General features: G+C 42.9%; 1 protein-coding gene and 1 long non-coding RNA gene across 3 annotated transcripts in view; one reads left to right on the top strand and one right to left on the bottom strand.

Moving 5' to 3' along the window:
* Blo (bloated) overlaps window positions 1–27,459 on the top strand; it is a 116,218-nt gene that overhangs the window by 1,728 nt on the left and 87,031 nt on the right. For both annotated transcript variants that reach the window (XM_071702343.1, XM_071702344.1), the window contains exons 2-3: window positions 10,610–10,963; window positions 23,704–27,245. In XM_071702343.1, coding sequence (XP_071558444.1) covers window positions 10,807–10,963; window positions 23,704–27,245 — 3,699 coding nt within the window. In that variant the 5' untranslated portion in view covers window positions 10,610–10,806. The remainder of the gene's footprint in view (window positions 1–10,609; window positions 10,964–23,703; window positions 27,246–27,459) is intronic.
* Window positions 1–27,459, bottom strand: part of LOC139770422 (uncharacterized) — a 157,534-nt gene that overhangs the window by 108,895 nt on the left and 21,180 nt on the right. The window lies entirely within an intron of this gene.

Here is a 27,459-nt window from a genome sequence, read left to right as displayed (position 1 = left end):
ATCTTCTTTAAATCTAACAACACCAAATTTTTCATCTAAGTACTCCAATCATGAAAAAAATGTATTTCTTTTTTCCTTATATTATATTAGATAAAAGTATATAATATTAAAGAAATGAGTCATGCTTATTAAATTTTTTAAGAAATTTATCAGAACTTATAACAAAAAATTATTATTAGTCTTAATTTGATAAATGAAAATCATAGTGTAAATAATTATATTAAAATATTATTATATATTTAAAAAAATACATAATCAAATAGATTATCTCTCGCATTTCAGAAGCTCAGACAAGTAGTTTAAATAGCTCAATGATCAGACATATATGTTTCGGAACACTTTCCTCTCTTTTTCCTAGTACATGCTTAATTAAAAATCTTATTCAAAAGCTTATTTTAATTTTATTTTTTAAAAACAATATATAATTTAGAACGTCTTCTATCATAAGAACCGTTTACTCCAATTGTAAGTAAGCTCGGCGCGCAGAACTCGATTGCTCCTTTTTCGCTGTTTTCCTTTCGCCCTTTCGCCTGTCCGCACTCGCGAGATGAAGATCACGCCCATCAGCCCGAGGTGCAAATCCTCTCGCCGAGTCTCCCGATATCGTTTTATCGCACGGCGTTTCAGCGTACGGCGGGCGGGCGTGCGTCGCGTGTAGTCGCGATTGAGACGTACTGCGGATATAAAGAAGACGAATACGCGAGACGGTGCAACGATAAGCACCGTGCACCGGGGGAGAACTTTCGGCCTTGACGTATACGAAGTATGTCAGTGTTACTCGCGCGCGAGAGCGAGCGAGAAAGAGACGGGACGGACGCCTTCGATGGGAATCGCCGTTGCTTGGATCCATTCACCATAATGCACCCGCACGTAACGTGATCCTTCGCGTGGCGTCCAGATTTCTCCGCCAGGCCGCGGATAAGCGATGGGCCGCCTCGCATAATCGAGCGACGAAGAAGGTGCGCGAAGAACGTAATAGCAGTTACGCAAATAAAGCGATCGCGCGCCGGTTGTTTTTTTTCTCCTCGCGAGTCACGATTGCGACTCTTGTGTGATTTCCATTTCCATTTCTGGCATCTGCGTCACCGCTCGTTGCGCGTGTCTCGGCGTGTTCTATTAGTTTTGAGTCATATTTCCGTATAGTTGGTTAGAGCGATATAATAACGGTTCGTTCTTTCAGGTAATATTTGTCATGTTACCGTCCTTTAGAAATCAAACATAAAAGATTACTTATATCGATTATCACGAAAAACGTTTAAAAAGATTCTTACGTCAGACTGCGGAATTATTTAATATAAATATAGGAAGTTAATGCTTTTTAAAAAAATTACTAACTGTTCTAAAATTGTTTCTACAATGTATAATTATATTATTTTATCGCAGATAAAACAAGTTTATGTTTGGCTTTATATGTTGAAATCTTAATCTTCCTGCAGACATGTTATGACACTAATTTATACGATAACTCCATCTATATCTTTCCAAATAAGCAGAACATAAAGTGTGATTATGAATTCATAAATTCGTGAATTTTTTTAGTATCGTAATAAAGTATTACACAAATGACGAAAGTTTGTTACTGTGATAATTGCGGTAACGTTGTATTGTAAAATAGAATATTTTATATGGACCGAGTTCTGAAAATCGTCTCCGATATTTCATGTCGAAAATGAAATAGTGTTTTAATATACGAAACACCTCACACGTTCCAATCCGAATGAAAACGTGAAAATGTAAAGAAATTTAAAAATCGCGAAGGGAACGATGTCGGGACGAACAAACTGGAAAATTCCGAACAGCTAAAAGCACATCCGAGATACCAATCCCTCAGGATTATTTTAGGACCATAATAACGCGAGCACCTAATTCTTTGACGATGCAGTAACGAATTATAGAGCGCGGCGCGCGCGCTTCATGAGTTAATTAATTAATTTAAACGCTATGCAGCTAGCACTAAATTCGAATCGTGATATTTTCTTAAAGTACAATCCCTCAGGATTATTTTAGGACCATAATAACGCGAGCACCTAATTCTTTGACGATGCAGTAACGAATTATAGAGCGCGGCGCGCGCGCTTCATGAGTTAATTAATTAATTTCAACCCTTTGCAGCTAGCACTAAATTCGAATCGTGATATTTTCTTAAAGTACAATCCCTCAGGATTATTTTAGGAACCATAATACACGCGAGCACCTAATTCTTTGACGATGCAGTAACGAATTATAGAGCGCGGCGCGCGCGCTTCATGAGTTAATTAATTAATTTCAACCCTTTGCAGCTAGCACTAAATTCGAATCGTGATATTTTCTTAAAGTACAATCCCTCAGGATTATTTTAGGACCATAATAACGCGAGCACCTAATTCTTTGACGATGCAGTAACGAATTATAGAGCGCGGCGCGCGCGCTTCATGAGTTAATTAATTAATTTCAACCCTTTGCAGCTAGCACTAAATTCGAATCGTGATATTTTCTTAAAGTACAATCCCTCAGGATTATTTTAGGACCATAATAACGCGAGCACCTAATTCTTTGACGATGCAGTAACGAATTATAGAGCGCGGCGCGCGCGCTTCATGAGTTAATTAATTAATTTCAACCCTTTGCAGCTAGCACTAAATTCGAATCGTGATATTTTCTTAAAGTACAATCCCTCAGGATTATTTTAGGACCATAATAACGCGAGCACCTAATTCTTTGACGATGCAGTAACGAATTATAGAGCGCGGCGCGCGCGCTTCATGAGTTAATTAATTAATTTCAACCCTATGCAGCTAGCACTAAATTCGAATCGTGATATTTTCTTAAAGTACAATCCCTCAGGATTATTTTAGGACCATAATAACGCAGAGCACCTAATTCTTTGACGATGCAGTAACGAATTATAGAGCGCGGCGCGCGCGATTCATGAGTTAATTAATTAATTTCAACCCTTTGCAGCTAGCACTAAATTCGAATCGTGATATTTTCTTAAAGTACAATCCCTCAGGATTATTTTAGGACCATAATAACGCGAGCACCTAATTCTTTGACGATGCAGTAACGAATTATAGAGCGCGGCGCGCGCGCTTCATGAGTTAATTAATTAATTTCAACGCTTTGCAGCTAGCACTAAATTCGAATCGTGATATTTTCTTAAAGTACAATCCCTCAGGATTATTTTAGGACCATAATAACGCGAGCACCTAATTCTTTGACGATGCAGTAACGAATTATAGAGCGCGGCGCGCGCGCATTCATGAGTTAATTAATTAATTTCAACCCTTTGCAGCTAGCACTAAATTCGAATCGTGATATTTTCTTAAAGTACAATCCCTCAGGATTATTTTAGGGACCATAATAACGCAAGCACCTAATTCTTTGACGATGCAGTAACGAACTTTAGAGCGCGGCGCGCGCGCTTCATGAGTAATTAATTAATTTCAACACTATGCAGCTAGCACTAAATTCGAATCGTGATATTTTCTTAAAGTACAATCCCTCAGGATTATTTTAGGACCATAATAACGCGAGCACCTAATTCTTTGACGATTCTGTAACGCACTTATAGAGCGCGGCGCGCGCGCTTCATGAGTTAATTAATTAATTTCAACACTTATGCAGCTAGCACTAAATTCGAATCGTGATATTTTCTTAAAGTACAATCCCTCAGGATTATTTTAGGACCATAATAACGCGAGCACCTAATTCTTTGACGATGCAGTAACGAATTATAGAGCGCGGCGCGCGCGCTTCATGAGTTAATTAATTAATTTCAACGCTTTGCAGCTAGCACTAAATTCGAATCGTGATATTTTCTTAAAGTACAATCCCTCAGGATTATTTTAGGACCATAATAACGCGAGCACCTAATTCTTTGACGATTCTGTAACGAACTTTAGAGCGCGGCGCGCGCGCTTCGCGGATTAATTAATTAATTTCAACACTATTACAGCTAGCACTAAATTCGAATCGTGATATTTTCTTAAAGTACAATGCCTCAGGATTATTTTAGGACCATAATAACGCAAGCACCTAATTCTTTGACGATGCAGTAACGAATTATAGAGCGCGGCGCGCGCGCTTCATGAGTTAATTAATTAATTTCAACGCTTTGCAGCTAGCACTAAATTCGAATCGTGATATTTTCTTAAAGTACAATCCCTCAGGATTATTTTAGGACCATAATAACGCGAGCACCTAATTCTTTGACGATGCAGTAACGAACTTTAGAGCGCTGCGCGCGCATTTCGTGAGTTAATTAATTAATTTCAACCCTTTGCAGCTAGCACTAAATTCGAATCGTGATATTTTCTTAAAGTACAATCCCTCAGGATTATTTTAGGACCATAATAACGCGAGCACCTAATTCTTTGACGATTCTATAACGCACTTTAGAGCGCGGCGTGCGCGCTTCGCGGATAAACTAATTAATTTCAACGCTATGCATCGTCAAAGAATTAGGTGCTCGCGTGTTTTTGGTCCCAAAATAATCCTGAGACATTGTACTTTAAGAAAATATCACGATTCGAATTTAGTGCTAGCTGCAAAGAGTTGAAATTAATTAATTAACTCATGAATTTCGCGCGCCGCGCTCTAAAGTGCGTTACAGAATCGTCAAAGAATTAGGTGCTCGCGTTATTATGGTTCTAAAATAATCCTGAGGGATTGTACTTTAAGAAAATATCACGATTCGAATTTAGTGCTAGCTGCAAAGGGTTGAAATTAATTAATTAACTCATGAATTTCGCGCGCAGCGCTCTATAATTCGTTACTGCATCGTCAAAGAATTAGGTGCTCGCGTTATTATGGTCCTAAAATAATCCTGAGGGATTGTACTTTAAGAAAATATCACGATTCGAATTTAGTGCTAGCTGCAAAGGGTTGAAATTAATTAATTAACTCATGAAGCGCGCGCGCCGCGCTCTATAATTCGTTACTGCATCGTCAAAGAATTAGGTGCTCGCGTTATTATGGTCCTAAAATAATCCTGAGGGATTGTACTTTAAGAAAATATCACGATTCGAATTTAGTGCTAGCTGCATAGGGTTTAAATTAATTAATTAACTCATGAAGCGCGCGCGCCGCGCTCTATAATTCGTTACTGCATCGTCAAAGAATTAGGTGCTCGCGTTATTATGGTCCTAAAATAATCCTGAGGGATTGTACTTTAAGAAAATATCACGATTCGAATTTAGTGCTAGCTGCATAGCGTTTAAATTAATTAATTAACTCATGAAGCGCGCGCGCCGCGCTCTATAATTCGTTACTGCATCGTCAAAGAATTAGGTGCTCGCGTTATTATGGTCCTAAAATAATCCTGAGGGATTGTACTTTAAGAAAATATCACGATTCGAATTTAGTGCTAGCTGCAAAGGGTTGAAATTAATTAATTAACTCATAAAGCGCGCGCGCCGCGCTCTATAATTCGTTACTGCATCGTCAAAGAATTAGGTGCTTGCGTTATTATGGTCCTAAAATAATCCTGAGGCATTGTACTTTAAGAAAATATCACGATTCGAATTTAGTGCTAGCTGCAAAAGGTTGAAATTAATTAATTAACCCATGGAATGCGCGCGCCGCGCTCTAAAGTTCGTTACTGAATCGTCAAAGAATTAGGTGCTTGCGTTATTATGGTCCCAAAGTAATCCTGAGGCATTGTACTTTAAGAAAATATCACGATTCGAATTTAGTGCTAGCTGCATAGCGTTGAAATTAATTAATTTATCCATGGAGCGCGGCGCGCTTCGAATCGTGATATTCTTTTAAAGTACAATGTATGAAAATTATTTTAATACTATAATCATGCGAGCAACTAATTCGTAGACGATCAGGTGACGGAACTTAGTACTCAGATCTATTGGCAAATTGTGTCGGGCGTAAACGCAGGGATTCGTCCCGAACGAGAGTGCTTGTAAGCCGTTAGAGATAAAGTTCATAGGGATCTACGTGGAGCGTCGGGAAGGGCAGCCGTCGAAGCGGGAATTTTATAAGTGCCGGTGCCCTGGGAACACGCGCGCGAGGTTTCCCTCCCGGCTTTTACACGAGCGCGGCGCGATTCCTCTCCTCGTGCGCGCGCGGCGATCTAAATTAAAATCTTTCCCCGGCCTCGTCGATTCTCCGACTGCGCGGCGTTAACGGGCGACGGCTAGAAACGAAAGGCGAGTTTCGAGTTTGCGAGAGCAGATATGAGAAAAATAAGCGCCGGGCTCTCGCAGTGCTCGCACGCGGAAATGCCGCGGCGCTCGTAATGAGCGCCCAGTCGAGACCGCCGTATCTTTTTTCGGTCATACTGTACGATGTCCGCGCTAATTTATTAGACAGTCTGGCGGTATTAACTGTAAAACGCACCGCTTCGCGAAAAAGTAATGAGATAAAAAGGAGTCTCATCAACTTGTTTTCGTGAACGAGTGTATTCACGAGTGGAGCCGAACGAAAGGCCCCAAAAGAGACAATTATCTTAATTTTTAAGTGTTCAAGTTCACGTGAAAAATACTCTTTTCTGATTATTCAAGATTATAGAATTTATATTGATTTGAAAAGTTTATCAAGAGACAAGTTATTAAACATTATTAATTAATCAGAATCTTATGGCTTTTATTCAGGCGGATAAAAGCTGCAAATATAGGATAATAGATTTTTTAGAAAATTAATGCTTTTGCGAGAAATCGTAAGTAGTAGAATCGCCTTTAATTATTCAAAATATTTAATTATTGAATTATTAAAAGTAGTAAAATGGAATCTTTATGTATATTAGTTTACAGATTGTCTCCTAATACTTGCGCAGGCAAAAACCTCGTGTGTGAAATGTAGTACAGAAATGTAAGTTTCAAATTAAACTGTTATGTGGGAATTGTGTGAGGTTTTTCTATAGTCATGTATATATAAACCACCTATAATTGTCGTTCCATTTGGATTCTTTCGTACTTTATAATCCAACAGCAGCTTTCTAATAGCGGATTGCGATTGCGGACACGAGGCTTCGCACCTTCGGAGGATCGAGCGGATCCTCCGCATCTGGTTGCGGGGGGGGGGGAAAGGGACGGACATTTCCTCCGATTTTATTATCGGGTTTCTACACGTCAATAAAAGTCTATGAAGAAGGTGCTAAGCGTTTTGCGCGCGAAACGGGAGTGTTATTATCGTCGCGCGCTATTCGAACCGCGCGCGTTATAGGGCTAGAAAATAGTGTCGTATAACTGGGCTTGATGTGGTTTTATTGCCGGCGTGATTCTGATTTTCGCGCCGTTATCCCGTAACGAATGTGAAATATTTCAAAGGCGGGCGCGGCACCGTTAGAAGAAACATTTGAAACGATGCGAGAAGAACACGACCTCACCCTACCTTCGTGCGGCTTTTAAATATTCCTCCGCACGCGATTTTTTACTTTTGTTTCGTCACTTCGTGAGAATTCTGATTCTAGCACGCGCGAGAGAATGAATTTAATCGCACTTTTTTGTCCGGATCTCACCGTCGGTAATGACTAACGACGAGGACATCGCGACATGAAATCACCGCAAAATTCGGAACCTGAGCGTTGTCGCACGCTCCGACCGAGGTTACGTTTTTATTATTCCTGTTTGCGCTGTTATGCAACATTAGGAAGCAGCAAATAACACGTATTAAGGGATCCTACATGTCGCGTGTGTGTCAGTACGTCCGATGAAGTCATAACATTCTCGCTACCAATATTTGAAATATTTAAAAAAAAAATTAAATTGTTGGTTTTATGGTTGATTTGACGTATTTGAAAAATAGAAAATATTTTTTACTGTCGTTACAATTGTCCTACAAAATTTATAAAGTAATGCGACGCAATATTATCGTATGCGTGCGACAAAAAATAAGATGCCCTCTTGAGCGTATTTCAAAAGTATTTTAACGAAAAATGCGACACGATGTTGTTTTCGCATAACTCGACGTAATTTTCTTCGTCAACTATCTTAATTCCCCTCGTAAGAAAGAAAAAAAATATACGCCGTGGAATGCATAGGGCGGAATTAAAATCGCAAGAATATAGCCGTGTCGTGTCGCCGCACTTAGCAGCATTCTTATCCTTCGTTTTACTGTTATCCAGCGCCGTGGCGAATAACGAAGGACGCATTAGAGGGCCTTCTCGTACATTAGACGCGGTTCGGTCGAAATCTGCGTTCATCGTTAATTTTTTTTTTTCGCCTCCTTCCCCTCCGCCGAACCGAATTGAACCGCGCGATTAGGGCGACTAGAAGGCGCGTGGGAGTCGATGCGCGAGAGGGTCCCGTCGTAAACTCTCGAATCCCCCCAAAAAATATATATATATATTAACGTCGGTTTTTATAGCGGAGGCCCCCGCGGGGGACAACCCGGGGGTCTCTGCGGTCCTCTTCGCCAAATATGGCTACCGAGCCTACCGAGGGTATCTTAATCCCTGAATCGGGTTCATGCGAATTGTCTCATTTGGAACCTTGCGTCTCTTCCCTTGCGCTTTCTCGGGGCTAATAAAGTCTCTGAGTGACGGCTCACCCCCACGTGTCACGTGTCGCGAGAACTCGCCGAGACAACGTGTCACTCTAGTCAGATGGCCTTGAGAGATGGACGCGCACGCGCACGTGCAGGGTCACCTTTATTTGTTTCAAGGTAGCCCGACCGCGAGTGGACAAAAACGCGCGACGAATGTTAATTTCTTTTACAGCGGTTCTCTCGAAAAGTCGCTTCTGTCGCGGGATGGAACGATGGAACGTTTAATATCTTTAATAATTGAAAATATCCTGCAAAGAACGATTCTTTATCAAAATCAACTCATAAAGTGTATTCTCTCAATTGTAATCTTTGAGGTTTCTTTAAATGTAACAAGGACATTCTTTTAATTACATATTTCGGATAGAAAGCTTCGCATACAGGATTCTTAAAAAGTGCAGTAAGTCCAAATTTTCAAGCCGATAATAAATTACACGTTGATTATTATTAACGATAAGTTTTGGAGCATAATGTGCATCGGTTGCACAACGCAACGTCGACTTCGCGCAGTAAAAGGATCGCGACGAAGGCCGACTTCTTGAAAAAAGGAGAACGTTGTTTTTACACGATAGCGCGAAAAACATCTAGTGAAATAAAACGCTTATAATCATAATGAGCAAGCCCGACGCTTCCGCCTGAGTGTCGTTTGAGTGACCGTCGTCAGCGATATTTTTAGAACTGTTTTTATCGAGATGACCATCTCTAACCATTTCGCTTCTATACACGTCGTAAGATCTGACGATTGATTGCCTTACGATCGATTTACGTAAATTCGTGAAAACGAAGAACGTCTCAGGGCGACTGATCATTGGAGCGTAACTGTTACTTTGGTCAGTTACGGGTCTCGTCAATTAGGATCTCTTGGTTTCGACATATCTGGGATTGTATATACGTGTGTGTGTCCCTGCTTTTTATCTTTCAAGAAAAAGAATTCTGTCGCGTGTATTTGATAGGTTTTATTGCATTGTATTCACTGTGCTCTATCTTTCGTCACGGCATTATGGAGCAATATACAAATACATTATTCCTCAGAGAATAGATTTCACGTGACGAAAATAGGAGTCTCGCTGGATTGTATAACTTGAAAACTGACACGCTACGTTGGGCTATTAATTCGTGAATGGGAAGTGGAGGTTTCAATCTATGAACAGGAAGCAATATTTTCGTATACAGAATAAGACTTACTTGTAACAGACGACAAAAATATGACAAAAGCGAGAGCGAACAATTTATTCGCGCCGTATCAGGAATTAATTAAAATCAAGTCGACTACGTATCTCGTTGCCCCGAGCCGGCGACATGCGGCTTTGAAGCTTCAGCCTCTATGAAATTTAAATTAGGTGTCGTTGCGCTTAGATCGTAGCATCGATAGCGAGCTACGGAGTTACATCCAGAATCCTGGTCATAATTACGATAACGCTTAATGCGGACGGATGTAAGGAAAAAGCCACGACGGCGGCCTTATCGCACAATCGCTCCTATTAGCAAAGTTCTCATCAGCGAATCCATTGCCGATATTATGCGCCGTCACCGTCATCCCTGTCACTGTCATTATATCGTTGCACGTATCTCGAGTATCCCATCTGCCTGCATGACGACAAAGAGAACCATTATCACTCGTTGCGTTTATCATCATCTACCTACAGTTGGCATGCGCTAGTATAGACACGTCGCCGAGAACGCACGATGCTATCACTTCTCTTTCTCTCACGTTTTTCACGCATACACACACACACACACACGCAAACCCGTACGCGTGCGTAGAAATATCATGTACAGAAAGCACGCATTCTCGAGCATAAACTGCACTCTCATGACAACTGAGGGAACAATTCAGCCGATTGTTTGTTTGGAAAACGGAGTGAGCTCTGGAAAAGCTTGTTACAATTGATACACCCTATCAGCTCACGCAATTATATCGTACGTCTAATTAATTTATTCTGATACTCTTAGAAAATTCTATTACTCGCGTATTAAGAGAAGCCGTCAACTTCCAAACAAACTCTCGTACTTTCGATCGAACAAACAGACGATTTCAGACTGGAGCAACGGACGCGAAAGGGATTAAACTCGTAAATCTCCGTCGACGAGATTACTTTTATATATTAAAAGCGCAGCTTTGCTTGGCTTACAGGTCGGTGATCGGGTCTACGGGTGTGCTCGTGAGAGCAGGAAAGGGAAAAAGAGGGAAGATTAAGATCGGGGGTGAGAAAGCTCTAGGGGTGGGGTAGTAAAAATATAAGCACGAGACGGGGTTTGAGCGAACAAAACGGGAAACGGTGCCCCTAGCCGGTCGTGTGGCATGATCGGGAGAAAAGTTTGAGAGGCAAGATGCTCACGATACAGCGCTCGGAATTACTAAGAGGGGGAGAAGGCTGCAACCCTCCCGGCACGCATTTACTACCCCCCGTTGCACCCAGGGCTTCCGTCGCCGAGCCCGCCGAGAGGAGCGTCTCCTTCAATCGAGACGTCCACGTGAAGAGGATCGGTGAGTCCAGGCAATATCACACACCACACAAACTGCGACATATCCTGCATATATGTAGCGGAGCGAGAGAGATCGAAAGAAATGGCGCTGCTTGATCTTTTAGACCCAAAGTGTGTCGGCTACGTTTTAGAAAAAGCGGCTATAATATAATAGAATAATAGCATACAATATAATAATATTTTCCCGCACAGCATTCTTTAAAATATATATATATTAATTAAACTTTATAGACATTTTAATCGGCCCAATAGATAAGCTTGTAACTTTTTGTCGATAGAAGAGCTTTAAATTACATGCAATATTGACGCAAAATTACGTAAAGTTTCACACAACAAATTATCTTTTATTAAATTCTAGGACGTAAAAGCAAGGACGTAAATACAATAGATTTAAAATTCATGGCATATTTAGACTGAGAACATAGAATCAGACTTGATTGACCGGCGACCTTCGATAAAACTGGCCCTTCGAGCCTCGTCTAACAGTACACCGCGCGCGCGCGCGAGGACCAAGTACCGTTCGCCAAATTAAAATCTGATAAAATGCGGAGGTTACGCGACGGGACGTGTCCGCAAGGACGATCTTCCGGTACGATTCACGATACGAGCGCGCATACACGGCCAGAATTTAATGCGCGTTGCCACTATAAAAGTGCACGAAAAGCCGGTCGAGGAAAGGAGAGAGAGAGAGAGAAAGAACGAAGAGAGGAGGGCCCCGAGAGAGATCGCGCAAAAGCGATTTTACTTCGCGATGCCGCGATGTCTTGTATCTCAGAAAAAAAATTACGGCCCTAGAGAGCGATCCCAGATTGTGGAAATTATTCGCTGCGACTCCTCTCTCGTTCTCTTGCTGGCTCTCGCTAGCGATCTCGTCTCTCGACGGCCGCTTCCGAGAAGCGTCCTGCCCGGGAAATTATGCGCGCGGTCGTGCGAAATTCCGACTGATACGCTGACACGGCAGCATCGCATGTTTAATCTCGCAGGGACACGGAGACGCGAGAAATTTCGGAGCCTGTCAACGAATTTAATTAAGATCGCGCGCGCACGTTTGGATTCTTCCCGGTCGATTTATCACTCGTGTAGATCTCTTTTTATGATGTTTCGACGAAATCAATGCGTCGCGCTTAAATTTTATGGATTTCGACTCGCCATTACGACATTTAACACGCCATGTATCCTTGAATCTCTGATGATTATGTAAAATTTATCGCACGGCAATGAAACATAATATTATAGCTAGAAAAAAAATCAACTTCCCGAGTAACTCTTGTCAGATCAGAAATGTACCATCCTGCTTGTTACGTTTAATTTATATTCCTTACGTCAACATTTTTTTATAAATATAAAGAAATAAGATTTGTCGGATTTCTCTCGAGTAGGAGTGAATCGCGCGATCGACGAAAGCCGAGACGTCAAGCAGCGCCATAGCGCTACGAGCTATGCAATACGCCTAACTTGTGTGTCTAACTTCTGCAATCCCCTCGAATATCAATGTGTAACATACTTAATTAGCAAATCTTGCCGCAGACTAACGGCTCGAAATAATCGTTACGCTATGCGATCGATTCGTTTTTTTTTCCTCGCGTGTTATCTAATATCAGTATCGGTATTAATCACTAATCGGCCGTCGATCGCGTAACAATAATTTTAACGACGATTCTCCCTCTCCTCGGAGAAGATGGTGGCGGTCTCAGTGACCTTGACATCGTCGAGGTCGGTGAGCCGCCGTCATCTTGGACCCGTGGGGAGACGATTCTCATTGAAGGATGCGCGCCCTTCGCTGTCTCTCGCAATTCTCTTAATGCGATATGTGGGATTGTAACGGTATTGGTGTGTGTGTGTGTGTGTGTATGCGCCGGACTCAACCATTCCTCTATTACTATAGCTAATTATTAATAATATTGTATTAATGATCCCTCTCTTACGCTACGCAAAGTAAACGTTGCATCCTGCTGACTTCCCAACACCTTCACTGCATTTTTAACACGTCGAAGCCTTTCGCTGCGGAGGGTATGTATACAGAGCGTATTTTAATTTATACGAAGCTAGATCGTACTATATGTTTTAGCAAGTAACAAGTTTGCCAAAGAGATTATTGTTTGGAATCCTCAAAATCGGTACTTGAGATCCTGGTAAAAACGAAGTTCACTAGGAGTTAACCGAAACACATTTCATTACTCATCTCTGTTGTTTCCACGATTCTGTAAAACTAGTTATTGTGAAATTTAAGAGAATCAGAAATGATTACCAGCGGAAACTGATCTGTTAAGCCTCTGTTGCTGAATCGCGCGGTCATTATATTACGCTAGGTCACGTAGATACACTAAAAGCGGTATACAGAGATCGCGCTTCTATCTTGTTTATGCGCAGTTTCAGGAAAGCAACTTAATATGCCACACACGAGCCACGGCGAAGTACGGGATAAACACGGCAGATAAAGCTAAACGCAGCGAACCGTCGCAAGTTACGAGCGTTTCCGCTTTCCGTGTATCGCCAACGCGGCGATCAAAATTAATTCGCATCTTCGATATCTCTTGCCTGTTCTTGACAGCTCTATCGTTTTTTAAAATCGTCCAAAACGCTCGAGAGTCCGATAATAATTAACATAATTGACTGTTATATCGATACTAGTGCACTAATGTGCGTCTTACGAATAACGGCACAAAATTAACGATCTCCAAGCAGAGGCCAACTATTTTAGGACTTGGAGCTTGCATTATTTTATAATCGATATTCGCTGCCGGGCTCTTTTTTACGCGCTATATGTACCGTGAAATATAACAATTTTTTAATACATATTAAATTGATTTATATATCTCAAACTCAATTTGTGTTTTAATCTCACTTTTTGAGTTATTTATAAAAATATCAGCAGTTAAATCCTCAAATGTGGTATCGATTAACATTTCTGAAAATACTGAGAGAAAACGTTTTCTCGTATCTTTCTTTTTTAATTCTCTCTTCCGAGGGCCATATCTCGATCGACAAGGTCAAGTGACAACGCCGCAATCACACAGATGCGGTCGATGAACTCTTACCCATTCACTTTTTGCGATAACGCGAACAATAAAAGCGCGTGCTTCGCTCAGTACGATTTACCGCGAAATCGCGATGATCAATTCAAACCGTGAAAGCAATTAAATTCGGATATTCATATCATACACCGATTTAATCTTTGATGCTGTTATTGGTCATTAATAGTAATTACGACAGACAGTTATTTCCATCCATAAAAATATTATATATACCTACTCAGTTTATTTTTAATATAAATCATTTCTAAGAAATATCTATATAAGAATATAGTTATCTGTAAAAAAATATCTTAAATGTTTCGTTCTTACAATTAGTTCACTGCCAATGTTTCGTACTTTTAACAAACAAAATGCATAAGTATGTTTACGTGCCAGCATTTTTTTTTAGCAATTAGGAGCGTTCTGTCGCTTAGAAATGGTTGAAAAGCGATGCTCTAAAACGAAGGGAGACTTTGCAACCGCGACAAAAAGTATCAGCTCGGGCCGGTGTATTAGCGGTCGCGCCATACTTCTCATTATACCGGTGTTAGGTGTATGTTTCTTATTATCCCTCCCTACCTCCCTTTCTCTTTATCTTTCTCTCTTCCTTTCCCTTCCCGTCGTCAATGCGGGCGGTCTCGGAAAGTCAGCCTAGTTGGGTGCAGCATTGCGCTCGCGTATGTGCCTCTCGTCCAAGCTTGTTAAAGGCCCCTTGTGCCGTCCGCATTATCCCGCCTGCCGGCGTTTCCTGGATCGTCGCGTGCTCCGCGATCGCAGGGACCGGCCTTAACCCGATGCACACGAGTGTGTGCGTGTGTAACGAGGTGTAATACACTTCCCGATCGCGCTATGATCTTCGTTAGATCGCTAATGAACGCCGCACGGAAATCGCCTCGGGATCCGCGCTCCGAGAAGCTGATTGTCGTTCGCGAAACAAATCAGAGATGGTCTCTTTCCCTCTCTTCTCCCATTCTCCTAGTTGATTAATGATTAATTGCTAAAACGTTGTCGAAGTGGCAAATATACTGAATACTTTTGTGATTAAAGATGACTAGATTATTTGTTTAGGAGATACTTTTGTTTTAAGGAAAATTCGTTATCTAAATCTGAGATAAAATTTTTTTTATTAAATGGCAACAGTTTTTTATTTATGAGAAATTGATTGTATAATCATTCCATATGAATTGACCTTCAAGTGCAGAAAGCTTCTCAAAATATAAAATGTCTTAAAACTTCAAACTAGGTTTTAGCACAGTACAATTTTATTTCCAGACTTAGAAATATTTTATTGCAAAAATTAAGAAATTACAATAAATTATTCAGTTCTCCTGTTTTATACTTTTATAAGATAAGTTGCAAATTATCCATCGTAGATATAAAACCTATTTTTTGAGTTCGTGTTATGCTGCGCAAATGTTAAAATTACTGTAGATTGTAGAAGAAATAATTATTATATTGTATAGAAAGTTGTAGTCAAGTCCTTTTCTGTCTACAATAAACAATCAATGCTATAACTCTTGTTCGTAATATTCGTATATCGTTTAATTTCGAATCATTAGATTTCCTCTAAAGCCGGTATTACTTTTCTTTGCACGTAAAGTGGAAACAACGACGCGTGGTGAGTTTGATGATAATGCAACGATACTATGTAACGATCAGCTCTTACACGTGACGCGCGCAGTAGATATAAGGAAGTACTTGAGTACTTGAAGCACCGAATAGACCGGTATTCCGAGTCCACAACATAGAGATCGCTTATCGGATATCTCACGAGTAAAACGCTGTCAATACTGTTGCAACCGCGTTAATTTTCTTACCGGAGAAATGCCAACGTGATCAATCTCGAATTAGCGGTCTAAAGCCCGTTTCACACTACGGATTGGGATTTAGATTGGATTGAAATTTAATCAATCAGAATTAAAAAAAACTCAAGTTTAGTGAGCTTTGCTCCGATTGGTCAAATTTCAATCCAATCTCAATCCCAATCCATAATCTGATACGAGCTTTAGGCATGAAGACATCAACATAAGATTTGCACATTAATCCTTAGCTCATGAAATAGTAAATCGTAATTGTGATAACATACCCATCAAAACGCTGTAAAATTTTCATTATTGTAAACAGTTTAATATTATTGCAAAGTTTCTTCAAATCTTCCAAATTGTCGATTTCATTATGTTCGTCAAAGATTTCACGATTCTACATTTTTTCCGCATTTTAATTGTTGCATTTCCACTTACATCGGTGTTTGCACTCGAATCTTTGTCTTCGTCGGTTGCGTGTCGAGTAGTCTTAAGATCACAAACGACCTCACAGAAACGAGGAAGTGCCGGGGTATCGGATGGACCGGTATCCCGAGTTGAGAACGTGGAGGTCGCACTATAGCATCACTTTTGTGAGACACGTGTTTAGAGGGAGCCGAGGGGGAGGAGGCAATGTATGTAACAGGGATGAGAGGTTACAGAGGTGAAACACGGTACAGATTATGGGAATACAAATTAGCGCGATCCGACCGTGAACATATGCCGAGTGCGTTTAACGTAATCTGTCTGGCGGTTTAACAAAATTCTGTTGAGATGGGTATGCCGATAAGGCGAAGTTTTCACCAGAAAGAAATTCTGAGCTTTCATTTAACGCTAGCAAACGCATTGGTGAACGTTTAGAAGTTCAAAGGCGTTCAGAACAAACTCGGAAGTCGAGCGTTCGACGAGTTTCACCGCGTAACGAGATTTTCTCAAGCGGTTCGCTCGCCGGCAATCGCCAGATCCGCGATACGCGGAAGATACGCTAATCGCGGCTAGTCGTCAGAGAGTATAAGGCTGAGAAAACATTCCTCTCGCAATTATGACATCATGCGCTAAAATCATTCATCAGCGTCGACGCTACGGGTTTTCCCAGGTGTTTATTCGCTCAGGTGTTCGCGTTCGTCGCCGGTAATCAATCTTCGGAAATTAGCCTTCGCTTGTGCGAAAATTTCTACTCCGATAAAATTCAAAGGATGAGATAACGCGAAAAAGTGCGATGTAAAGTGTAAAATTAGCCGGAAAATAATACAAACGTAATGAGGATATTACGTAGTAAAAATCCGCGACGATTCTGTGAAAGAATGCCTGCTAACGAAGGAAACTCGCGTGTCAAGAGCCAAACAACGATCTTTCGAGAACGGTGTAAACGAACGAGAAACTAAGCCGTTGCACTTTGAAGCGGCCGTGCCGTTGGAACTTGAAGTCGACGTCGTCTCCGGTATCGAGAGATTCACGCGACGAACCGAACGATACGGCTGCACGAAGTGTTTATGGCGTTTGCGGCACTCGAAGCACTAGGTCAGCGCGATCCGCGCGAACTTTGACCCCGCACAAGCGAGATGCGCTATTTGCACTTCCGGCAATTCTTTCACCAACCTGATTTATTCCCACCGTGCGTCGCGTTCGACGATTCGCGAAACAATAATCCCATCTTGCATTTCATTTAGCTGAATAACAGTGTCGCATACCTCAACAATCATGTATCTCATTTTTTTATTGTTTACAATAGAGATATTTTTTTTTACAGTTGATTGAAACGTAAGATATTCCAGGCTTTTCATTATCTTCTTAGATACACGAATTTGTTAAGCAATTTTAAATTCTCCTCGTCGCAAGTCTAAAGTCGTACCGTCTGGTAACTTTACGGTATTGGCGAATCACGCGGAATGCGGAATTGACTCAGGAATTCCGACGTAATCGTCATTTACACGAGCATGTTGGCGCGTCGATTAATAATTAACTCACGCTCGCGATCGATCGACGGCGTCGGGTTAAGCCAGCGTGTAGATTAGGCTCGCCATTTCCGGAATCCCAACTGAGCTACATGCGCACGGCGCAATTGAAAGTGCAGCAAGAAACAGGCAGTACACACCGCGAGAGATAGCCGGCCCGATAATCTTACGCCTATTAGCTTCGTTTAACCTGAAGTTCGCAAACGCGATATTAAATTTTTGTTACAACGGTATAACAGTATTAAGAGTAAACAAGCTTAACGCGTTGCTCTCCCATAGATAACATACTACTGCCTTTAATAATACTAAATAAGATAATAGAAATTTATCATTAACTTTTATTATCTTCACGGTCACGTTCGAAAATTTATACGATATTAAATGTAATACATTTGTGCTCTTTTTTTTTGTCTTTTATAATATATAATATTCGACTCCATTTACTTGTCTATTTAATTTGTGAAAATATGATTATCTCAGACCCACTATGCAACTTTCCCAGAATATTGTCACTCGAGAGAATGGCGACAGTACGTGCTCCTGACACTCTCGAAAGATAACAATTCGTGAGAATGTCAAGCACTTGGAGCACAGTCTCTAGGGAACTAAGCCACGGAACTAAGCATGTTTCGGTGCCCCATACATCGAATAAATTCCTTCCGGCAGAAAAAGTTCGCGAATTGGCGGCATGAATAATTTATTTTGAATTACTTATTAAATCAGATAGGAAAAATGCCAGGAGACTTTCTCAAGTGCGGTTTTTCTTTCCTCGTGAAGGAATGGCATAATTAACATATGGTCTATTGATTAGCGTTTTGGCTCATACACAGTAAAAAATTTTGTGTCAATGGAAGTCCACTCTCAATTTTGTGTTAAAATAACTCATTCATCGTGTTATTTTTGACATTTAGAAATGTTATATCGACATTTATAACATTTCTAAATGTCAAAAATAACACGATGAATGAGTTATTTTAACACAAAATTGAGAGTGGACTTCCATTGACACAAAATTTTTTACTGTGTATCTGCATGCAAAAATATATGTATAGTTTACTGAAAAGAGGAAGAAGAAGCTCCGGTCATATTTAAAAAAATAAGAACATTAAGAATCAGATAATCCATGGCTTCGGTCACATCTTGAGAATTTGAGAATTCGAAAAGCCAAGATCCCCCGATTTGGTAAACCGATGGTCAGAATACTCGCACTCATAAATACGAATGTGATAACTGGCATCGCGATCCCGACGTAATAATACGTCTCGTGCAAGGTGATGCGCATACATGTTCGCTACGTTATCCATCAGGGATTCATCGAACGTACGTGTAACGTGTCCGTAGCGCGAGGTCCCGACGCTAATGTCGTGATAATTAAATCGACTTTACGACGCGCCTGAATATCAATCAGTTTGCCGAGCACAATGATTACATCTCGTTAACAGTCACTCATGGTGCTGCACAGGTGACATTAACCACTTTGAGTGTTTTGCTCGCCAATCTAGACTTACTTTCCTGGACACAAGCGTATCCTAGACGACCATGGAAGGAAACATAAATAATCGTGGATAATAAGTTGATATTACGACAAATTGCTGATATATAATTGAATCCATTTGAATACTATAGAGATGTCCATGTTAGTACTTGAATTCGTTGCAACAGAGAACGAAGGATCATTGTCATGATTGAAGGACATCAAACTCTCTTGTGATTTTTACAGATATTTTATCCAATGTCTTTAAATTTTCTCTGTGAAATCTGTTTCTCATTTAAAGAAATATTGCAAATCTATAACGAGCAAATTATTTGTTTCTTATTCGTAACACAAATAAAAGAGCATATATTTAAAATTGTTGAAGATACCTCTTTCTAAACATTTTAGAACTCAACATTAATTCATCTTCATCTTCCTAATTAATTTGATACTAATATCTCTCGACTACAGAAGAGTAAATTCTAATAGTTCATGGTGGTGCAATTCTTCAAGTTATTCCAGATGGGAACAGACGTGGTACGTTGCATTAAAATCGTGTTGGATTAAAGACTGTTAAGTCAATAAATTGTGCAAGGAAAGAAAAAAGTTTAAAAGCTACTTGCTGAACAGTTATCTGCTTCGCAGCCCGTCATTCGTTTAATCAATCGTACGCATTCACGATCGGCTCTCTAAACGCATCAATTCTCGCTTGGGATACGTGCGTCACATGTTAATGCGTTTTCTTCTCTCTTCTCCTTCTTCTCCGTTTCTCTTCCGCCCCGTGTTAGAAACGCACGTGCATTTGTATTGCAAGCATCCACGACGTATTTCTCCCTCGCGCGTACCCCGGCAATAATTAGTATTCAGGAAAGCAAGATCGAATCGGGTCCTCCGTCGAGATCGGAGAATCACCGGACCGTCACGCTTCCGATCGTTTTTAACCCGCATTCCCGATTCGCGGCGCGCATTCCACGGTATTAGCGTGAGCCGCGCTTGCCTTATTAATCTCACGATCTACGGAAGAGACGTCCGCTTATGCCGCGTGCACGATTCTACACGACGGAAACCTAGCGAGCTGGAAATGCGTCCTTCGCCCGAGTCTCTCGCGTGTAATCCCGCACGACGTCGCTCCACTCGTGCCTGCGCGCAATTAAATCCAACGATATCTCAGGAGATTACATTCCCGCGTATGACAGCCGTGCGTAGTTTGTGCCATTGAATCGCGTAAACGATGCGAAGTTTGTCGTCTTAGTTTACGATTTACGGCGTTCGGAGGCGCGCGACGACGCGGAAGGGACGCACGATCGACCGGACTAGCCGCGAGGAAATCGCGTTCCAAGTCTCTCCCTCCGTCGAAATGAGGAAATGTCGTTTCCCCGAAAGAGCGCGGCATAACTCAGCTAAACGTTTTAAGGGATCCGTTAAACGAGGCGAACGTTTAAAAGACAAAGGTTCGCGAGAAGCTGCTAATTGCACGTTTATGGAAACCGAGCGAACGAGGTTGTAAAAGTGCTTTCGAGGCGGCGTTTGGCACGACGGCAACGACGACGGTTGATGACGAGTTCCCACCGAGGAAAGGCGAGAGAAACGCGACTTTCTGGAAATAGCGCGGTATTCTTCACGGAGTTCCAGAAGAAGCGGCACGAAGACTCGACTTCGGTAGGCGAGCGACGCTAATCGCCGCCGAGCGGCGACCTCATTCTCGAGGTTCTCGTCGATGACCTCGACGAGATGCCTCGCGAGGTTTCACCCGCTATCCAGGTGTCTGTCCGGGTACTAAAATCGCGACAATGCTGCCATAAATCCGTCAACGATTCCAACGCCGCGAGCATCGTCCGAGTAGCATCTGTTCCTTGCGAAACGCGAATGTTTTCCTAATTGTAACTAATTCGCATACATTCTCAGATTTATTTGCAGAATCGAGATAGTTAACTTTCTCTATAATGATAAGAAAAAAATAAATTAGAAGCTGCGTATACGCAATTGTAGATGCGTAATTAGTTATAATAAATGTATAAGAAAAAAGTCGCTAAATGTTTTAATTCATCTCAAATTCATTCCTTTTTTAATCATTGAAGAAATGGACTAAAATGTTTGGCTGTATTTACAGTTATTATAACTAATTAATATCACACTTATCTGCAATTATGTTCAGGCATATTATAACTTTACATGTCAAAGAACCCTTTTCGTTCGCTCTATTAACTTCTCACGATGCACATCGGAGTTGATTATTTCACCGGTACGAATGAACGGACGCGAGCATAATGAACGTAGGCGGCGGAATGATTTGTTAGATATATTCGCAACTGAGAAATTAATGCACTCCGTGCATTCGACAACGCGCGCGACAGGGTCGATAATGAATCAATTTTCGTCCGCCCAGCATCGATTAGCACCTATCGTGCGAGGCGCGACGAGATCCGAGCCTGTTCGCCTGTGGGAAGACGTCCACGGTCGCTACTTTCTCCTTATGTAAGATAAACCGTTCGCGAATAAAAATGACAGATCGCGCAAGTCATGTGTGTAGGTTGATTTTATCGGTGGTGAAAATTTCGTGGGAGATACCTAATTAGCGTCCGAGAGTGTTATCCAACGTATTCAGTTTTGAGAGTGTAACTCAATTAAGATTCTTTACTCTTGATTTAACTCGATAAAGACACTTCACTGTTAAATTAACATCATACCAATGAGCTTTATTCTATCGAAACTTTAAATCAGAAAGTTTAATTGGAGGATACAGAACACACACACACACACACACACACACACACACACACACACACACACACACACACAAGTGAACATACTTATATTTCGTGAGATCGGTTTTTGTGACGTATATAGTTAATAGCTGATAAATCGGATTTTTAATTATACATCAACTCTTTAGATCTCTTTTACCGATTTTGATTTATTCCATTCGTTTTTTTTTATTTTCTAAGTTATGATTATTTATTATTACTCCTACTCAATATACTTTCTTTTAATTCGATATGCATCCAATTTTATTCAGTCATTACTATATTGTATATGTAAAGTTGTTCCACTCTTCATATATTATATCCACGACTGTCATTTAAAAAGGAAAAAAGGAATTAGCACGTAACAATCTCGGAGAAGTCGATACGGTCGTTAACGAGCTATTGATTAAGCGACCCATTTATAAATATGACAGCGTTAATTACAAGCATTATATCGATCGCGAATCAGACGACGGCGGCGGATTAATGGCGGTCCCGATTTAGCCCAAGTAGCGCTCGGCAGATGAGACAGAAAGACGGCAATTTCTTACGCGTCGGATTCTAGCTTTCAGCTTCTAGCGAGCCAACCGTGTCTACTATGTACTGCGTGCACCGCAGCACTGGCTTGATTAAACTTGGTGATTAACCACTAACGACCATGCGCTCGTCCACTTAACATAAATCGCTAATTTACAAACACCGTTATGCCGTGCAAGGTCGTAACATAAATTCTTTAGTCGATCAAATTTATCAGCCGTCAATTTGAGACCTAATGGCACTTTAGAATGTCTTCATTTCAGAACGAAAAATTCAGCAATTCCTGTGTCCAATTATTATTCATATATACGATAACTGGCAGAAACATAAAAATTGTCACTGTTTAACATATTTACTATTACGATCTGCTACCAATTTACGAAGCAACCAATTTTTGGTTCCTTCGGTTCGGTTGGTTTTTTTTCATATCATTTATTATCTTGCCACCTTGTTTCTTATTTTTCGCAACATATTCTATAAATTCTGTATTCTATCCTATATATCCCATATTTTTTATATCGTGTATCTTCTATAGTCTAATATGTGTTAATATCGTTAAATTGATTATCATTTTAAATGTGAATGTACTATTCTACATTTAGTTAGAGATTACGTTTCAAAACCGTAAGTAACGGCACGTGATTTGCTAAGGTGAAGAAATGTACATAAAATTCACATGAATAACATTATTAGCTTACCAAGATCCAGTCTTAACCGTAAAATGGCGTTTTTCTTTAATTGATTATATATAACTTATTTCTATTTTTTATCGATAAATTTATACAAAATCAAAAGAAATTTAAAAGAAACTAATTTATCTTCTATCCAGAAACTGTTAGAAATACTATTATCGAATTTAATTATCTTGGCACAAATTTCTTTATTTTCATTTACGGAATATATAAAGAGATTAATATATTTGCTAGAAATACTTCAATTTAACTCGTTCCAAAATAATTTGTTTTTATTTCTTGAACATTTTTCTTTTTTTTTTATAAATGAACGATATTACACAAAGATATTACGTACATAAGACCTATCACAAGTAATATTTTTAAATAAATTTGAAATGCATAAATTTTCTTGTTGTTTACCCAATAAAGTACAATGTACTTTATTACAATTGGTCAACTATTTTTATATAATATTGTTCAAGTAATTATCACACATGACAAAATCAAGCGCGACTAAACTAGCGCGCTCCTATAATTACAGGACGTGGTTCACCGCGCGTAACCGCGGCTCTCGTGAGCGATGGAGAAGGTAGGTTGATCGCCACCCCGGTCCGCAGGGAGAACATCGCCGCGAAAAGCAAGGAAGATCTCGCACAGGAGGCGGCCCTAGTCCTGCAGCAAGCGGGCAGCCTACACTGCGTGGCACAGGACAATCGACGTCTTCCCGGTCGCTTCAGCACCCTGCCGGCGCGTCGCAACAAGAAACGCCCCGATTTGCCGATCGATGTGAGACCTCGCCGTGGCAGCGAGGAGATCGGCGCTACGACCGCGAGCGCGGACCTCGGCACACCGCGCGCCAAGAAGAAGCCACTGGAGAGGAGCGCCAGCGATGCCAGCGCGAAGAAGCTGAAGGGCTCGCTCGCGCGATTCTTCTCGCCGAAATTGGAGAGGCGCCGGAAGCCGGTCGGCCGAAGCGCGAGCGACGCGGGCTCCTCGACGCGCAGCGGTGCGCAGCGCAAACGGAGCGGCAGCGAGAGCGAGGGCTCGCACCTGAGTACCGTCAGCCAGCGAGCGAAGAAACAGTTGTCGCCGATAATCGAGTCGTCGCCGCACGTCGATCAACAGCCGTTCCACTTTGGAAGCGCGGATCGCGAAAACAATAATCGACCGGAGCCGAAAAAGCCCAAGAAAGAGGAGCGAACGAGCCCGGCTATCGATGTCGACGAGGTGATATCGCGAGACGTCGAAGCGAAAGAGACGATCGAAGCGCGCACCGACGAGCCTGCCGATAGATCGCCCAGCCGAGAGGCCAGAGTGATCGAGCATCACATATTCATCGAGGGTAGAGACGACGAAGGGAAGAGGGAGACCGATCGAAAGCCCACGGGAAGCAGCCGTACCCCCTCGCCCCCGAAAGAATCGAAACGCGGGGGAGACGAGGTCGACGAAGCGGGCACGTATAGCATGCTACACAGTAGCCGTTACGATCTTCAAAAACGCAACGAAGAATCCACCATTCACAAGATGATCCATCGACTGTCGAACGACCGTTCGCCGCCGCCGCAGTTGACCAGGACGATGGTATCGCCGTCACCGGGATTCGGTCACAACAACAACCGGCCGTTCTCCTACACCAGACCAAACGAATCCTGTAGCCCGCCGCCGCCGGCGCAGACCAACGTAATTTACGCGCAGGTGCAGCCGGACAAGAAGAAGGCACAGCGGAGCCACTCCGACAGCGACGAAGGCCTCGGCCTCGAGAGGAAGGATTCCTCCCGCGAGAATAGTCCCGCGGAGAAGGAGTACCGCAGAACCGATTACTCGTACAGCAGTGATCTGTGTCGCAACAATGAGATCAACACCTTCAAGTCGAGATATGAGGAGGACCGCAAGACTAGCAGTCCCTTCGGCAAACACTTGGGCTCGAAGGACTTCAACTCCAGGACCACCGAGACGACGAGGCGTCACGAGTTCGACGAGATCGACAGGCGTCTCTACGACAAACCCGAAAAATATACCTCGACCGTGTTCGTGGATACTTCCGGTCGGGGTAGGGCCGACGGCATGGACGCCAGACGAAGGGACAGCGGCGAGCTGTCCTCGAGACAGAACGAGAGCGGGATCTCGCCTAAAACGTCCGAGTTGAGCGCTCGACGAGATCTGCTGGAGTCCAGGATCAAGTCCAGGCTGCTGGCCGACGAGATGTTCGCCGCCAAGAACAGTGCAAACGTGCCGGTGAAGAAGTCGAGCGAGCACGAGATAATTGACAAGCCGATAGTACCGTCGCCGGTCACGCCGAATCGGATCGCGTCGCCGAAACGATACATGGACACCTACATCACGGAGACGCGCACCAACAGCAACGGCGAGAAGTACATCTTCGAGAAGGAAATACACGAGGATAACGGCAAGGTATACGGCTACGAGAAGAAAATCACCAACAAAATCCCGACGAACGGCTACCTGGACGCGAAACCGAGGGAGGGCTATACCGTGGAAACCAGAACGGACAAATACGGCGATAAATACATCGTGGAGACGCGAAAGCACGAGGGTTACACCGACAATTTCAAGCCGTTCCTCAGCGACCGAAGTCGAAGCAGCCCCGAGGAGAGAATTCAGACCGTCAGAAACGGCGGCAGCCCCTACAAGCCCCCACGTTATCTGTCCGAGGGGACTTCCGCGACGGTGAATCACTTCCGCAGCGAGTCACGGGAGAACGACGAGCTGTCGTCGCCGATCATCGCCAAGAAATTGAACGAGCGCAAGTTCTCGAAGAGCGACGATTTCCTGGATCGCGACAGCCGGCCGATCAACCGAGACGCGTATCTGCCGAAAACGAAGAAGCCCTTCGAGTCGATTCGCGGCATAAGTAAGTCGACCCAGCGACTGGACGAGGTCGGGGAGAACGCAAGAGTGCGAGCGCTCAGGAGCGAGTACACGACGAGATCGCACGAGAATCTAAGCAGTCACGCGGGTTACGTTAATGCGCGAGACATGAGACGCCCGTTGCTGGATAGTCCGACGATGAACGGGCGCGGGGAGAGATCGCCGTTCACGAAGCGTCATCTGGACAGTCTGCGCGAGGGCCCGAACGACGACTACGACACCGATATCTCGCAGATGACCAGCAGTCAGCTGGAGTCCAAGTACTACAAGGAGACGCGTACCACGCAGAGGTACACGAGCGGTAACAAACATCCGATCCACGACGACTACGACAGCTCGCCGCCACGGATACGCACCGATCGCGGCGGTTACAATTCCAGCCGATACGACTCGGACACCACCGCCAGGGACTCGTTACGTTGCGAAACTCGCTACGACGATACCCGCACCCTGAGGAAGGAGCACCGCAAGCTGGACGACGATCCGAAGAAACCGTTGAGGCGATCGCGCAATCGGCTGGACTACTTCGACGATTCCGACAGTCCGCGAGGAAAGGTATCCTCGGTCAGTCGCCTGGAGACGTTCACCGAGACCCCGACGAGACCACCTAGGACCTATCACGAGGGCAAGTCGAGGCACGCGAGACAAGAGGTGCGAGGGCACACCGAACGTCGTCATCGCGAAACCAGGCTGAGCGATCCGGATCGGAAGGATCGGCTGGCCGATTCCGGGATCGAGAACGATTACAGAAGGGACTCCCAGGAAGCGGACAGGCGCGAGCAGCTCGAATCCGAGGACGAGGGTTTCGTCAGCCGGCAGTTCATCAAGCACGAACGACGGCACACCGATCGCAACATGAACCTGACGCCGACGTCCGAGCAACGCAAGTACGACAAGTACGCGAGCGACTCGTCGTCAAAGCCGCCGTTAGTCACCGCGAAACCGCCTTCCGGCGCCGCCGATAAGAAGTACGAAAAGAAGGCGGCGAAGAAGAGCGGCACCATGAGCAAAGTCAAGCAGCTGTTCAGCAAGAAGGAGAAGAAGGCGAAGGAGGAGAAGAGCAAGAAGAGCACGAGGAGCGGCAGCAGCGGCGCCTTGACCGACGATGAGGTGACCATGAGGTATCGAGAGTATCGCGGATATCAGCTGAGGAACGCCAAGAGTGCGCGGGATTTGGGCAGCGACATCAATCAGGTAGGAAACTTTTTTTCTCTTTTCTCATCTACGCGGTCCGGAACCGCCTCGGTACGCGCGGGGTTAACTAACTCACGGTTAAAGCATCGGCCGAGCACGGAGTTACGTCGACGATGATGGCTGGTGATTGATTGATTTTGGCATCTCGACTCTCTCTCGGCCAATGAATCGGGCGTTAAGAGAGGTCAATGCATCATTATCGATTGGAAAAAAC

This window comes from Temnothorax nylanderi, unplaced genomic scaffold (genome assembly GCF_030848795.1).
Source record: "Temnothorax nylanderi isolate EJ_2023f unplaced genomic scaffold, tnyl_v1.0 TNYL_tig0029_pilon, whole genome shotgun sequence".
In the NCBI taxonomy this organism is placed as follows: Eukaryota; Metazoa; Arthropoda; class Insecta; order Hymenoptera; family Formicidae; genus Temnothorax; species Temnothorax nylanderi.
This window is presented reverse-complemented; position numbering and strand designations above follow the sequence as displayed.